This window comes from Sphaerodactylus townsendi, unplaced genomic scaffold (assembly GCF_021028975.2).
Source record: "Sphaerodactylus townsendi isolate TG3544 unplaced genomic scaffold, MPM_Stown_v2.3 scaffold_402, whole genome shotgun sequence".
NCBI lineage: Eukaryota > Metazoa > Chordata > Lepidosauria > Squamata > Sphaerodactylidae > Sphaerodactylus > Sphaerodactylus townsendi.
This window is the reverse complement of record NW_025950586.1, coordinates 1-13,348: the sequence shown is the minus strand read 5'-3', so window position 1 is coordinate 13,348 and position 13,348 is coordinate 1. Positions and strand designations below refer to the sequence as shown.

The window sequence follows — 13,348 nt, the reverse complement described above, 5'->3', positions numbered from 1 at the left end:
CCTCCTGTGGCAGCATATTCCAAACACCAATCACACGTTGCATGAAGAAGTGTTTCCTTTGATTAGTCCTAATTCTTCCCCCCAGCATTTTCAATGGATGCCCCCTGGTTCTAGTATTGTGAGAAAGAGAGAAAAATTTCTCTCCGTCAACATTTTCTACCCCATGCATAATTTGATAGACTTCAATCATATCCCCCCTCAGCTGTCTCCTCTCCAAACTAAAGAGTCCCAAATGCTGCAGCCTCTCCTCCTCATAAGGAAGGTGCTCCAGTCCCTCAATCATCCTTGTTGCCTTTCTCCGCACTTTTTCTATCTCTTCGATATCCTTTTTGAGATGTGGCGACCAGAACTGAACACAGTACTCCAAGTGCGGTCGCACCACGGCTTTATATAAGGGCATGACAATCCTTGCAGTTTTATGATCAATTCCTTTCCTAATGATCCCCAGCATGGAGTTTGCCTTTTTCATAGCTGCCATGCATTGAGTTGACATTCCCATGGAACTATCAACTAAGACACCCAAATCCCTTTCCTGGTCTGAAGGAAATCTCTTCTCTTTCTGAGATGGAGGTCTCTTTTGTAGAAGATCCTTGGGGATAGATTGTACCTTTTTTAGAGCAGACTCTAATATATAGTTAGGATGGCCTTCACTCCTGAAATTCTGCAATAATCACTCAGCTTCCCTTTTGAAGTCAGGCTCCTGAGAGGAATTTCTTTTCAGGCAGAGACCAGCTAACAAAGGGAAGACTATTTTTTAAGGACTTGGGGCATAGATGTCAAATTGACATCCCCCCAGATGTTATGGACTACAGTTCCCATCACCCCCTGCCAGCATAGTTCATAACATCCAGAGGGCTGCGAGTTTGACACCTGTGACTAAGGGTGATAATATCTGAAATGTAGCTTAGTAGTCCAATCTGTGGGTTTATTTTAAAGGTTTAAAGTCTAATTTACTTTCTGGTGTAAAGTAAATCTCTGTGTCCAAAAAAGGAATCTGGGTGGAATGAGACATATAGGTAAACCTGATGGAAGGATGAATTATATTAAGCCATTCTATTAAGAATAGAAGCATCAGACAGAATGAAAAAGATATCATCTATGTAACGATGCTATAGTAAGAAATTTGGCAAAAAATTATGATATATGGGATTTTCTAATTTACCCATAATAAAATTGGTAATTGATGGCACAATGCCACATCCCATAGTCATACCCTTTATTTGCATGTTATGAAATTTATAGAATCTGAAATACACTTTGTCTAGAATGAAGTCAATCTATGACTACCAATCTTGATCCTCTTTGATCTGAGATTGCAAATGCCTTAACAGACCAGGTGATTGGGAGCAACAGCCGCAGAAGGCCACTGCTTTCACCTCCTGCATGTGAGCTCCCCAAGGCACCTGGTGGGCCACTGCGAGTAGCAGAGTGCTGGACTAGATGGACTCTGGTCTGGTCCAGCAGGCTTGTTCTTATGTTCTTATGTCAGTGAGTGCCATCAGAAAATCAGTGGATAGAAATGAAGGGCAACAGGTATATTTACAATATATAATCCTGTCAAGCAGAGTAACAAGCAGAAATGTGGATTGTGTGGCACGTTAAATTAGAATAGTTATCTCTCAAAAGACCAGCTGTTTTACCTCAGAAGTTCATAAGCATGAAGAGAACTTTAACTGAGAGTGAAAAATAAACAGTGTATACATATCAACAAAGTGTCACATATACATCGTTACATTCACGGCTCATCGTTTGTTACAATTTGGTTGGGATAGTAAGCTTATACAGTATCTTAGTCAAAATCACTTTTGCATAGCATTGGTTAGCAGTACACAGAGAAACCTCTTTTCTCTCAGTCAGTCAGGGAACAAAAAAACTACCAACGGTTTTTTAACTGTCACCTTCAGAATGTTCGTGCAGCTTCCCAGAATTCCCTGACGCTTGTGCTGCTGCTGCATGCAAACAAGGCTGAAAATTCCAACAAGAAACTGGTCTGATCTCGCTTCAAAAACTTCCAGTGTTACCTCTCTAGCCTCATCATGAGGAATACTGGTGTAGGAGGACATTATATCCAATGTCACCAAACAAGAACCTTCAGGAAAACTAGTCCCTTCTAATTTCATAATGAAAAAATATACTCCATAGTCTGCTGCTTCACTTGATAAGGATACACACTCTTGGCTTACTGATTGTATTATAACATCATCTAGAAATATATTAATATCATCTAGAAATATATAAAAGCTGTTAGTTCCTGCAAGCTATTTTTTTATGACAACAAAGTCTATTTAAAAATCATTATTATCATACATGTGAACATCTGTTGGCCTTTCACCAACACCTCCCATCTTTGAAATATATTTGGGCTTCGGTGAAGCTGAGCATTTATGCCATTCTCAAATCCTGCCACACCTGGACCCCAATGCCTAATACGCACTGATACGGGTTAAAAAGAAGAAGAAGAAGAAGAAGAAGAAGAAGAAGAAGAAGAAGAAGAATGATGTGGTCGACCATGACCTTTTGACCCACCGCCTGGCCGCCTCCGGGGTGCGAGGCACTGTCCTTCAATGGATTGCCTCGTTCCTCCGGGGTCGAAGTCAGCAAGTGAGGTGCGGGGATCAGGCCTCCCGGAAGTGCCCGCTTGACTGCGGTGTACCCCAGGGGGCCCTACTATCCCCGCTGCTATTTAATATCTATATGCGACCCCTTGCTCGACTGGTACGGAGTTTTGGGCTGACTTGTCACCAGTATGCTGATGACACGCAGCTCATTCTGTTGATGGAGGGGGGAGCAGCCGCCGCCCCTGCGGCTCTCCAGCACTGTTTGGAGGCGGTTGCTGGTTGGTTGCGGCAGAGCAGGTTAAAACTGAATCCATCGAAGACGGAGATCCTCTGGCTTGGCCGCGGGGGGGAGGACAGGATTTTCCAGCCACCGGTGTGGGAGGGGGTCACATTGGCGCCGACCCCCTCCGTGCGCAGCCTGGGGGTCCACCTGGATTTGTCTCTTTCAATGGAGACCCAGGTGGCCCATACAACCCGGGCTGCCTTTTTCCACCTTCGTCAGGCCCGGAGGCTGGCTCCTTTCCTCTCCCAAGCGGACTTGGCCACTGTGATCCATGCAACGGTCACCTCCAGGTTAGACTATTGTAACTCGCTCTACGCGGGCCTTCCCTTGCGTTTGATCCGGAGACTGAAGCTGGTCCAGCATGCAGCGGCGCGGCTACTTACAGGCAGCGCCACTTATGACCATATTCAACCTGTATTGCGCCAGCTGCACTGGCTTCCGGTGGAGTTCCGGATCATTTTCAAGGTGTTGGTGCTGACCTTTAAGGCCTTACGCGGCCTGGGGCCCTCGTATCTTCGAGACCGCATCACCCCGTATGTCCCTGCACGGCCTCTCCGCTCAACGGAGGCTAATTTGTTAGTGGTCCCTGGCCCCTCAATGATGCGGCTGGCCTCCACGCGGGCCAGGGCCTTTACGGCCCTGGCCCCGGCCTGGTGGAACACCCTTCCTCCGGCTATTAGGGCCCTGCGGGACCTCAGTGAGTTCCGCAGGGCCTGTAAGACGGAGTTGTTCCGCCGGGCCTTTGGAGGGACCAGCCGCTGAAGTGGTGCCCCTCGCTGGCTCTTTACATCTGGGCCTGTCATCTTGGGACTCGTCCTCCTCCTCCAGGGAGAATTTTAAAATATGGGGTTGGCCGGACGCCTCTATTACTGTTATTATTGTTGCTATCGCTGTTTTAAAGGTTTTAGTTGTTTATTTATATCAATATTTTATGCTGTACACCGCCCAGAGCCCTTCGGGGATGGGGCGGTATAAAAGTCCAAACAATAAATAAATAAATAAATAAATAAATAAGAAGAAGAAGAAGAAGAAGAAGAAGAAGAAGAAGAAGAAGAAGAAGAAGAAGAAGAAGAAGAAGAAGAAGAAGAAGAAGAAGAAGAAGAAGAAGAAGAAGAAGAAGAAGAAGAGGAGGAGGAGGAGGAGGAGGAGGAGGAGGAAGAAGAAAAGGAGGAAGAAAAGGAGGAAGAAGAGGAGGAAGAAGAAGAGTTAGATTTATACATCCCCTTGTCTTGTCTTCTTCTCTCAGAATGACCTGCCTCCCATGGCTGTTGTGAGGAAGGAGAGTACACCCACCTAGGTTACTTTCTGGTCTTTGGAGGAAGAGTAGGGCAAAATGTGCTCAGCAAAGGTACTTTACAGATGTGGTCTGAAAAATTCATCTAGAGACAATGTAAAAGGAAGGCATTGAAAGGGCCAGATCTCTCAGACTACCTCACAAATTAACAAAGCAACATCAACAGAGAACTATCCTCCCCCCCATTCACAAAATCAGTATGAATCAACTGAGGAGAGATACATTAAACCCTCTGGCAGGAGACAGATTAGCTGAAGCAAAGGAAACAAACAGACCAAGAATGGGGAGGACAGAACAGAGACCTCCCGTGTCTTTTTGGCATTGAGGGAGTGGGTAGTTTCAGTGGAAAGTCCAAAAGCCAGGTATCAGTAACACATCTGAGGTGCATCTGGTGGTGTATTCCATGAGCCCCACTTCTTCCACATAACCTCAATGACCTTCAAGTCACCTAGAGGCATCTCAAACACCCTCAACATGCAAGATGTCTTCCCTTGGTTGATTATCTTCTCTTTACAGGTGAATTTTCAGCTCTCGATGGGAGTGAAAAATCAGACACAAGTGGTGGAATTTGTCTTCCTGGGTTTCTCTGGAATTTCATATGGCCACATCTACCTCTCCCTAGTATTCTTAGTCATCTACTTGGTCACTGTGCTGGGGAACCTCATGATATTTACTATGATTCAACTGGATTCCAAACTCCATACCCCCATGTATTATTTCCTCAGCCACCTCTCCTGCTTAGATATTTGCATCTCCTCGGTCACTGTCCCAAAGATCCTGGTGAACTTTTTGCACCAGCAACAGACCATTTCCTACAACCAGTGCATGGCCCAGATGTTCTTCCTTATTTCTTTCACAGGGACAGAGGCTGCGATGCTGGCCATCATGGCCTATGATCGGTTCGCTGCTATCTGTAAACCTCTGCATTACTCCCACCTCATGAACACCAAGGTGTGCACCGTACTGGCCTTTGCCACGTGGATCTGGGGCTTCGTAGACTCTGCTCTTCATACAGCTCTCAGCCCCAGGTTGGACTTCTGTGGAGTCAACCAGATTCATCACATCTTCTGCGATCTCCCTCCACTGATGAAAATGGCTTGCAACGATGCACACATCAATGAATTGGCAATCCGCATAGCAAGCCTTTTCGTGGGTACGGGGCCCTTCCTGTTCATCATTTTCTCGTATGTCTTCATCCTGTCCTCCATCTTGAAGATCCGTTCCATCACTGGGCAGCGCAAAGCTTTTTCCACCTGTGCGTCTCACATGATCATTGTCATAATTTACTTTGGAAATGGGATGCTGAACTATAACCGTCCACACACTGGCTATTCTTTAGAGATAGACACTCTGGTCTCCACCATGTTCTGCATAATCCCCCCTATGGTGAACCCCCTCATCTACAGCCTCCGCAACAAGGAGGTGAAGGGGGCCCTGAAGAAAGTTCTGGAAAGCCAGAGCAAGTCTACATGTCACCACACCAGGAATTAGGTTAAAGGGGGAGATGTTTGATGTTCCCCTTGAGAGTCACGGGGTGCAAAACTGTCGAAATTTTGCTGTAGGGGGCATATTGAAGCAGTAAGGAGGATGCAAATGCAAGAGGTGAACTGAAATGAAAGAAACAAGGTACTGAAAGATGAACAACACACGAATCAAAGACAAAGAAGGAGAAGAATGGGCACAATAAGGGAGCGGGGGGAAAGTGCCCAGTAGATGCATTATTACGGGACGCCATCTGTATTTTTACGGGACGCCATCTGTATTTTTACCTATATTTTATTGTATTTAATGGATAGGTTAAAATTTGAGCGCTGCTTTTAAATTAAGTACGGAATTATTGTGGTTTATTGTTTGTATTTTTGTTGTGAACCGCCCTGAGCCCTCCGTGGGAGGGCAGTATATAAACTGAATGAATGAATGAATGAATGAATGAATGAATGAATGAATGAATGAATGAATGAATGAATGAATGAATAATTTGCCGAATGCCCAGTACTCAGCATCACTCAGTATCTCCTTGTTTTGGAAGTTGGTGTAAAACTTTTGACCTTTGGTTGGGGAGTTTAATCCATTCACATTGACCAAAAAATATCCATTTTCCTTTAGTTTTGTACGGCAACACTGTCACTTGGTCCAATTTATCTTCTTTATCCAAGATTCCTAGAGGTCTATTTACCGATGTGCTTATCTTTGCGTTTCGTCTTTGCACGACGGATGAGTTATCTGTGGAGGAAGGTTCCTTCTTGTCTTCTGAAAGGTACTTTGCCAGTTGTTACACTTGCTGGATTGTTGAAATGATTTTCTTCCCAGAAGGCAGCAGTACGTAGAATCATAGGCCCCTTCCGCACATGCAAAATAATGCGTTTTCAAACCACTTTCACAACTGTTTGCAAGTGGATTTTGCCATTCTGCACAGCTTCAAAGAGCACTGAAAGCAGTTTGAAAGTGCATTATTCTACATGTGCAGAATGAGCCATAGAGTTGGAAGAGACCCCAAGGGCCATCAAGTCCAACCCCCTGCCATGCAGGAACACACCATCAAAGCACTCCTGACAGATGGCCATCCAGCCTCTCTTTAAAAACCTCCCGAGAAGGAGACTCCACCACAGTCCGAGGTTGTGCATTCCATTGTCCAACAGCCCTGACAGTCAGGAGGTTTTTCCTGATGTTTAGGTGGAATCTCTTTTCCTTTAGGTGGAATCTCTTTTCCCCTTTTCCCCAGTGATTCTGGCCGTGAAAGCCTTCGACAAGACATCTTTTCCTTCATCTCGAACCCATGGCCCCTTCCGCACACACAAAATAATGCATTTTCAAACCACTTTCACAACTGTTTGCAAGTGGATTTTGCTATTCTGCACAGCTTCAAAGAGCACTGAAAGCAGTTTGAAAGTGCATTATTTTGCATGTGCGGAATGAGCCCATGACTCCTGGTCCCAGTCTCTGGAGCGCAGAAAACAAGCTTGCTCCCTCACCAACGTGACATCCCTTCAGATATCTAAACATGGCTATCAGGTCACTTCATAACCTTGTCTTCACCAAACTAAACATACCCAGCTCCCTAATTCATTCTGATCCTGATTCCTTTTTGTAACACTTAATTTTTTGCAGTTACTCGGCTGACTTGACTTTTTTGGATCTATGCAAGAGCTTTGCTTGCTCTATGGAACTCAGGCTACGCTAATACGCTACATGAAGGATAAGAACTGGACAATTAGTGGTATGCTGATTTCATTCTGGTGTTATTTCTATTAACATGTTGCACCATATGCTGTTGTTTTATACCTGCCTTGGATGGCTTTTTCTTTTTTTTAATAAACCTTCAATTTATTTTTAAAGCATTGTTTGTGTGTTGGTTCCAAAAGTACTCATGGACAGGAGCCAGGAAGGGAGCCTGGATTCTTGACATCCTAAATAGCTTGAGGAGATCCACTTCAACCGGATCTATAGAAGCTATGCTATACTGCAGTGGTGGCGAACCTATGGCACGGGTGCCAGAGGTGGCACTCGGAGCCCTCTCTGCGAGCAAGTGCAAACAGAGTCCCCGCCACACACACATCTAGGCTGGCCTGGGCAGCTGGGCTCGATTATTAGCATTAAGCCTAAAACCTAGTTTTGGGTAAAAAGTGTAGGTAACCTTGTTAGGCGCTGTTAAACCCCACTGATTTTCATAGGAAGAGTTAAAGCGCGATCCTTTACCTGGGAGTAAGCTCAGTTGCTGGCAATGGGGCTTGCTTCTGAGTAAACCCTCCTTGGGTCGTGATTCACCCGTTGAAATAGTTGCACGGTTGCTTCAAAGCAAAGCCACCGACTACCACCAAGCTTACTCCCGAGTAACGAGCGCCTCGGAGCCAACCGTTTTTTCTAAACTAAAACCTCAGCATTCAGGTTAAATTGCCGTGTTGGCACTTTGCGATAAATAAGCGGGTTTGGGCACTCGGTCTCGAAAAGGTTCGCCATCACTGCTATACTGTCAAATACGTTGTCTTGTGTTTCACTGCCTCAAACTACTTTATCTCAATGAGGCTGTTCGACTTTGAGTTTGCTTCTTCTGCTGTATTGTTGCCCCAGATGACCTGTGAACTTGCTCTGAGAGGCTTTTGGCCACAGAAAAGGCCAAGTGACCCCTCTTCCCTGGTTCAGCCATTTCCCATTGATATCTTCTCATCCTTTAACTATTTTTATTATTAGTTTTGCCTCTACCACCCACCCCCGAAGGGCTCTGGGTGGTGTACAATCAAGGTAAAACATATAAACCCCTAATAAATAAGAAATTTAAATTTAAATCCTGTTGTAACTCCTGTGGTCAATCTGAGGATAGCACCTGGGGCAGAATAAGTCCCATGGGAAATTCTGTTCTAGGCAGAGAGAGCACTTTTGAAGAAGAGAAGAAGAAGAGTTTGGATTTATATCCCCCCTTTCTCTTCTGTAGGAGACTCAAAGGGGCTGACAATCTCCTTGCCCTTCCCCCCTCACAACAAACACCCTATGAGGTGGGTGGGGCTGAGAGAGCTCCGAGAAGCTGTGACTAGCCCAAGGTCACCCAGCTGGCGTGTGTGGGAGTGCCCAGGCTAATCTGAATTCCCCAGAGAAGCCTCCACAGCTCAGGCGGCAGAGCGGGGAATCGAACCCGGTTCCTCCAGATTAGATACACGAGCTCTTCACCTCCTACGCCACTGCTGCTTTTGGGGTGCCTTCCTGGAGGACAGGACTTGCCACTCCTTTGCCACTCTGCTTTGCTATATAGCTACCGTGTTTCCCCGAATATAAGACAGTGTCTTATATTAATTTTTGCTCCCAAAGATGCACTATGTCTTATTTTCCAGGGATGTCTTATATTTCTGTATTCTGTTCATCGGGCATGCTTCCAAACAAAAACTTTGCTATGTCTTACTTTTATTTATTTATTTATGTATTCATTTTTTTCGATTTATTATACCGCCCCATCCCCGTAGGGCTCTGGGGGATTTTGGGGGATGCCTTATATTTCACACTTCAGCAAAACCTCTACTACGTCTTATTTTCCGGGGATGTCTTATATTCGGGGAAACAGGGTATCATATCACCCGTTGTCTTCTCCAGACTAAACCTACACAGCTCTTAAGTCTCTCCTCATGAAGCATGGAATCCACACCTTTGACCTCTGGGCCTGTTCCAGCTTGTCAATATCCTTCCTGAATTATGGTGCCCAGAACTGGGCACAGCATTGCAGGGGAGGTCTGACCAACGCAGAATAGAGACGTGCTATTATGTCCCTCAGTCTAGTCACTATACTCCTCTCGATGAAGCCCAGAATCACATTGGCTTTCTGAACTGCTGCATCAAACTGCTGATGACTTATGTTAAGTTGGTGGGTGTCAGTTCCCAGATCAGACAACAAACCACTTGGGAGATGTCTGAGGGGGGATATGATTGAAGTCTATAAAATTATGCACGGGGTAGAAAATGTTGACAGAGAGAAATTCTTCTCTCTTTCTCACAATACTAGAACCAGGGGGCATCCATTGAAAATGCCGGGGGGAAGAATTAGGACTAATAAAAGGAAACACTTCTTCACGCAACGTGTGATTGGTGTTTGGAATATGCTGCCACGGGAGGTGGTGATGGCCACTCACCTGGATAGCTTTAAAAGGGGCTTGGACAGATCTATGGAGGAGAAGTCGATCTATGGCTCCCAATCTTGATCCTCTTTGATCTGAGATTGCAAATGCCTTAACAGACCAGGTGCTCGGGAGCAACAGCAGCAGAAGGCCATTGCTTTCATATCCTGCACATGAGCTCCCAAAGGCACCTGGTGGGCCACTGCGAATAGCAGAGAGCTGGACTAGATGGACTCTGGTCTGATCCAGCTGGCTAGTTCTTATGTTCGTATGTTCTTAAGTTTCCAAGGATTTTAGTGCAGACATGTAAGGAACAGAAGACAGTTTTGGTGAAAAAGGTGCCAAGCAATTGATAATATGAGTAGCGTGATCCCCAACCCCACATGTGAACTAGAAGTCACAGAAGAGTCCAGCCTGGAGGCCCATCCCAGCCGCAGAACTCCAAGCCCAGAGCAAGTAGGTAGCGGTGCACCTGCAAAAGTGAAAGCACTCCCAGACAATCCCCCCTCCCAACAATACCATCCCGACAATGGTCTACCAAGATTCCCAGATTCCTTTCACAGGACCTGATATCAAGCCAAGTGTCACGTCAACCTGATATTGACTTCCACAGGAAGTCCACTGGCCGTGGCTGCCCAGTCTTCATTGCTGCATTCTCGCCAACCATGACCTTGGGGTATGGGGTCAGCCTTGGCATACCACCAGAGGTGGGATCCAGCAGGTTCTCACAGGTTCCCGAGAGTCGGTTACTAATTATTTGTGTGTGCTGAGAGGGGGTTACTAATGCGTGATTTTGCCATGTGATTTTTGCCTGAGTTACACCCCTCCTCTCAGCAGTAGCTAGCAGAACTTGAAGCAGTTTAGCAGGAGGTGCACCGGTGTGTGTGGCAGCCTGCGCCTGCGTGCATTCGTTTCCCGCCCAAGGACCGGCGCAGCGGCTGCATCCTTGCCACAGCCCCGCCCAGGAATGCGCCGTCCCTGGAATGCCCGCCCCCGCCCCGTCGTGCCCTGCCCAGCCCCATTGGCGCTACGCCATAGTTTGAATCCCACCACCATGAGAACCTGTTCCTAAAATTTTTGGATCCCACCACTGCATACCACTCTGCCATTTTGCAACAGAACTGTTCTGCTGAAGGAACCATGCAGGGTCTTCCAATTCTTGCTCCTCCTCAGCCTGACTGGGGAAAAATCAGCATCATTGTAAGCCTGCCATTGGCTGAGGACCCCTATAGGCATGGACATTCAGAGGAGCACGGATCCATGATGAAGGTCACCACTGGCTTCTCTTATTCTCTGGTGCCACAGCTGTGGGATATGATCTTGGACAGGAGGGGGGGGGTCCCTGGACATCCTTCAGTCTTGGCCTCAACCAGTTCAGGACCTATCAGAATATATTGAAAGTTAGGATTTTTTGTCGCTAGGTGCATCAGCTTATGCTCAGCAATGCTGACTCCTGCAATCAGTTCCCATTATCAAGGGATGCCCCAACATGCAGTACAGATGGAATTCACTGTCTTGGAGAGTGGTGGAGTCTCCTTCTTCGGAGGTTTTTAAACAGAGGCTGGATGAACATAGGTCGGGAGTGCTTTGATTGTGTGTTCCTGCATGGCAGGGGGTTGGACTGGATGGCCCCTTGGGGTCTCTTCCAACTCTATGATTCTAAGGTTCCTTCCGCACACGCAAGATAATGTGTTTTCAAACCACTTTCACAACTGTTTGCAAGTGGATTTTGCTATTCCGCACAGCTTCAAAGAGCACTGAAAGCAGTTTGAAAGTGCATTATTCTGCATGTGCGGAACGAGCCTAAGATAGCAAAGCAAATTTTGAAACACGATGACCGCTTTTAACCTTATTAATCTATGCAGCAGCTCTTGGTGATGCAACCAAACGTAGCCCAGCATAGCGGATCATTGGCTGACAACTTTGAGCCCCACTTGAGTTTCAGCACTAGAAACAAATCTGTACCCTCTTGAGATGACATATTTATTGAGATGTCTAATTTTTAAAAATGTTTTAACTCCTTTAATGTTGTTGTACACCACCTCAAGCCCAAATGGGGAGGGGTGGAATACCAAAATTGATTAAATAAATAGATAATAAATGATGTTCATAAAAATTATCAAAATATATAAAACACATTCACATAAAAATGATTTATGAGTCAAATCTATTCAGGTGGCTTTCCCCCCCAATTTTATTATGATAAGAAATCTACAGGTTGTGCTGCTCCATCTTCTGGGATTTTCTTTCCCACCTGGAGGTTGGCATCCCTAGGGAGAAAGCTTAGGGAGAAAGATCATAAATGACATTCATACAAATTATCAAGAAATAAAACATATACGGATAAAAATGAGTTATGAGTCAATTCTATTCAGGAGCCTTTTTTCCACAATTTCATTATAATAAGAAGTCTACAGGTTGTGCTACTCCATCTTCTGGGATTTTCTTTCCCACCTGGAGGTTGGCATCCCTAGGGAGAATCGGCCCCCTGCATGCTTACATGTTCTGGACAGTCCTCTGGGAATAAATTATATTTCTCTCCCCTGATGTTGTGAGAGACAATCCGTCCCAATTCTCTGAGCCTCCAACCAGTGCTCCTCACTCCCTGAGGACTTCCAATCCAGGAGCATCCCAAAGGCTCCCAGCCCACGAATAGGATGATGCCCTCTCGGCACCATCAGCGTCGAATACCTCTGGCTGCTCCAGGGCATCGGAGACATCATGCTGGAAAGGGAAAGAAGCTCACGAGATCTGGAGCAGATTCCACATCTACCACACATCAAAATCCTGAAAGTTCTAGGTTGAACAGTTCTCATCTAGCAGACCGGATGAGCAGTAATGCAAAAACTTGAGGAGGAGGAGGGACCCAGCCTTGACTTGTCATTCCATGTGCGAAGGTGAGCAACCTATGTAATATGCTTGAAAGGCACATGAGATTAAATATGCACAATCCTTGGCGTTATAGTTGGAAAAATGATTGAAAAGGAATCTAAATTTAAAGAATGAATGGACAAATTCTTGAACAGAGATGACTAAGTCACATGCCCTGCAATTACCACAAGCATACTGACCTTTAACTACAGGGAAACACATCTTAGAAGGCTCCCTATCAGTTCTAACCAGACTCTGTTTCAAATTTTTGGTTTTTCTGAAACCAGCCCTGGGGTGTAGGCTAGAAACTGGAAGTGATCTAACTATGTGCTAATGATGGTCAATGATCCCACAGATGGTATGAGAACCTGATGTGAAATCCAGGGCATACACTAATCTCTTAAGAACATAAGAACATAAAAACAACCCTGCTGGATCAGACCAGAGTCCATCTAGTCCAGCACTCTGCTACTTGTAGTGGCCCACCAGGTGCCTTTGGGAGCTCACGTGCAGGATGTGAAAGCAATGGCCTTCTGCTGCTGCTGCTGCTCCTGAGCACCTGGTCTGCTAAGGCATTTGCAATCTGAGATCAAGGAGGATCAAGATTGGTAGCCATAGGTCAACTTCTCCTCCATAAATCTGTCCAAGCCCCTTTTAAAGCTCTCCAGGTGAGTGGCCATCACCACCTCCTGTGGCAGCATATTCCAAACACCAATCACACGTTGCATGAAGAAGTGTTTCCTTT

The 13,348-nt window shown here is 45.8% G+C and overlaps 1 protein-coding gene across 1 annotated transcript; it reads left to right on the top strand.

Annotated features, from left to right (window-relative positions):
- The first annotated feature begins 4,669 nt into the window (after window positions 1-4,669).
- LOC125425405 (olfactory receptor 5V1-like) lies at window positions 4,670-5,626 on the top strand. The gene has a single exon (XM_048483013.1). It carries the CDS (start codon window positions 4,670-4,672, stop codon window positions 5,624-5,626), a length of 957 nt encoding a protein of 318 aa, XP_048338970.1.
- The last annotated feature ends 7,722 nt before the right edge of the window (window positions 5,627-13,348 follow it).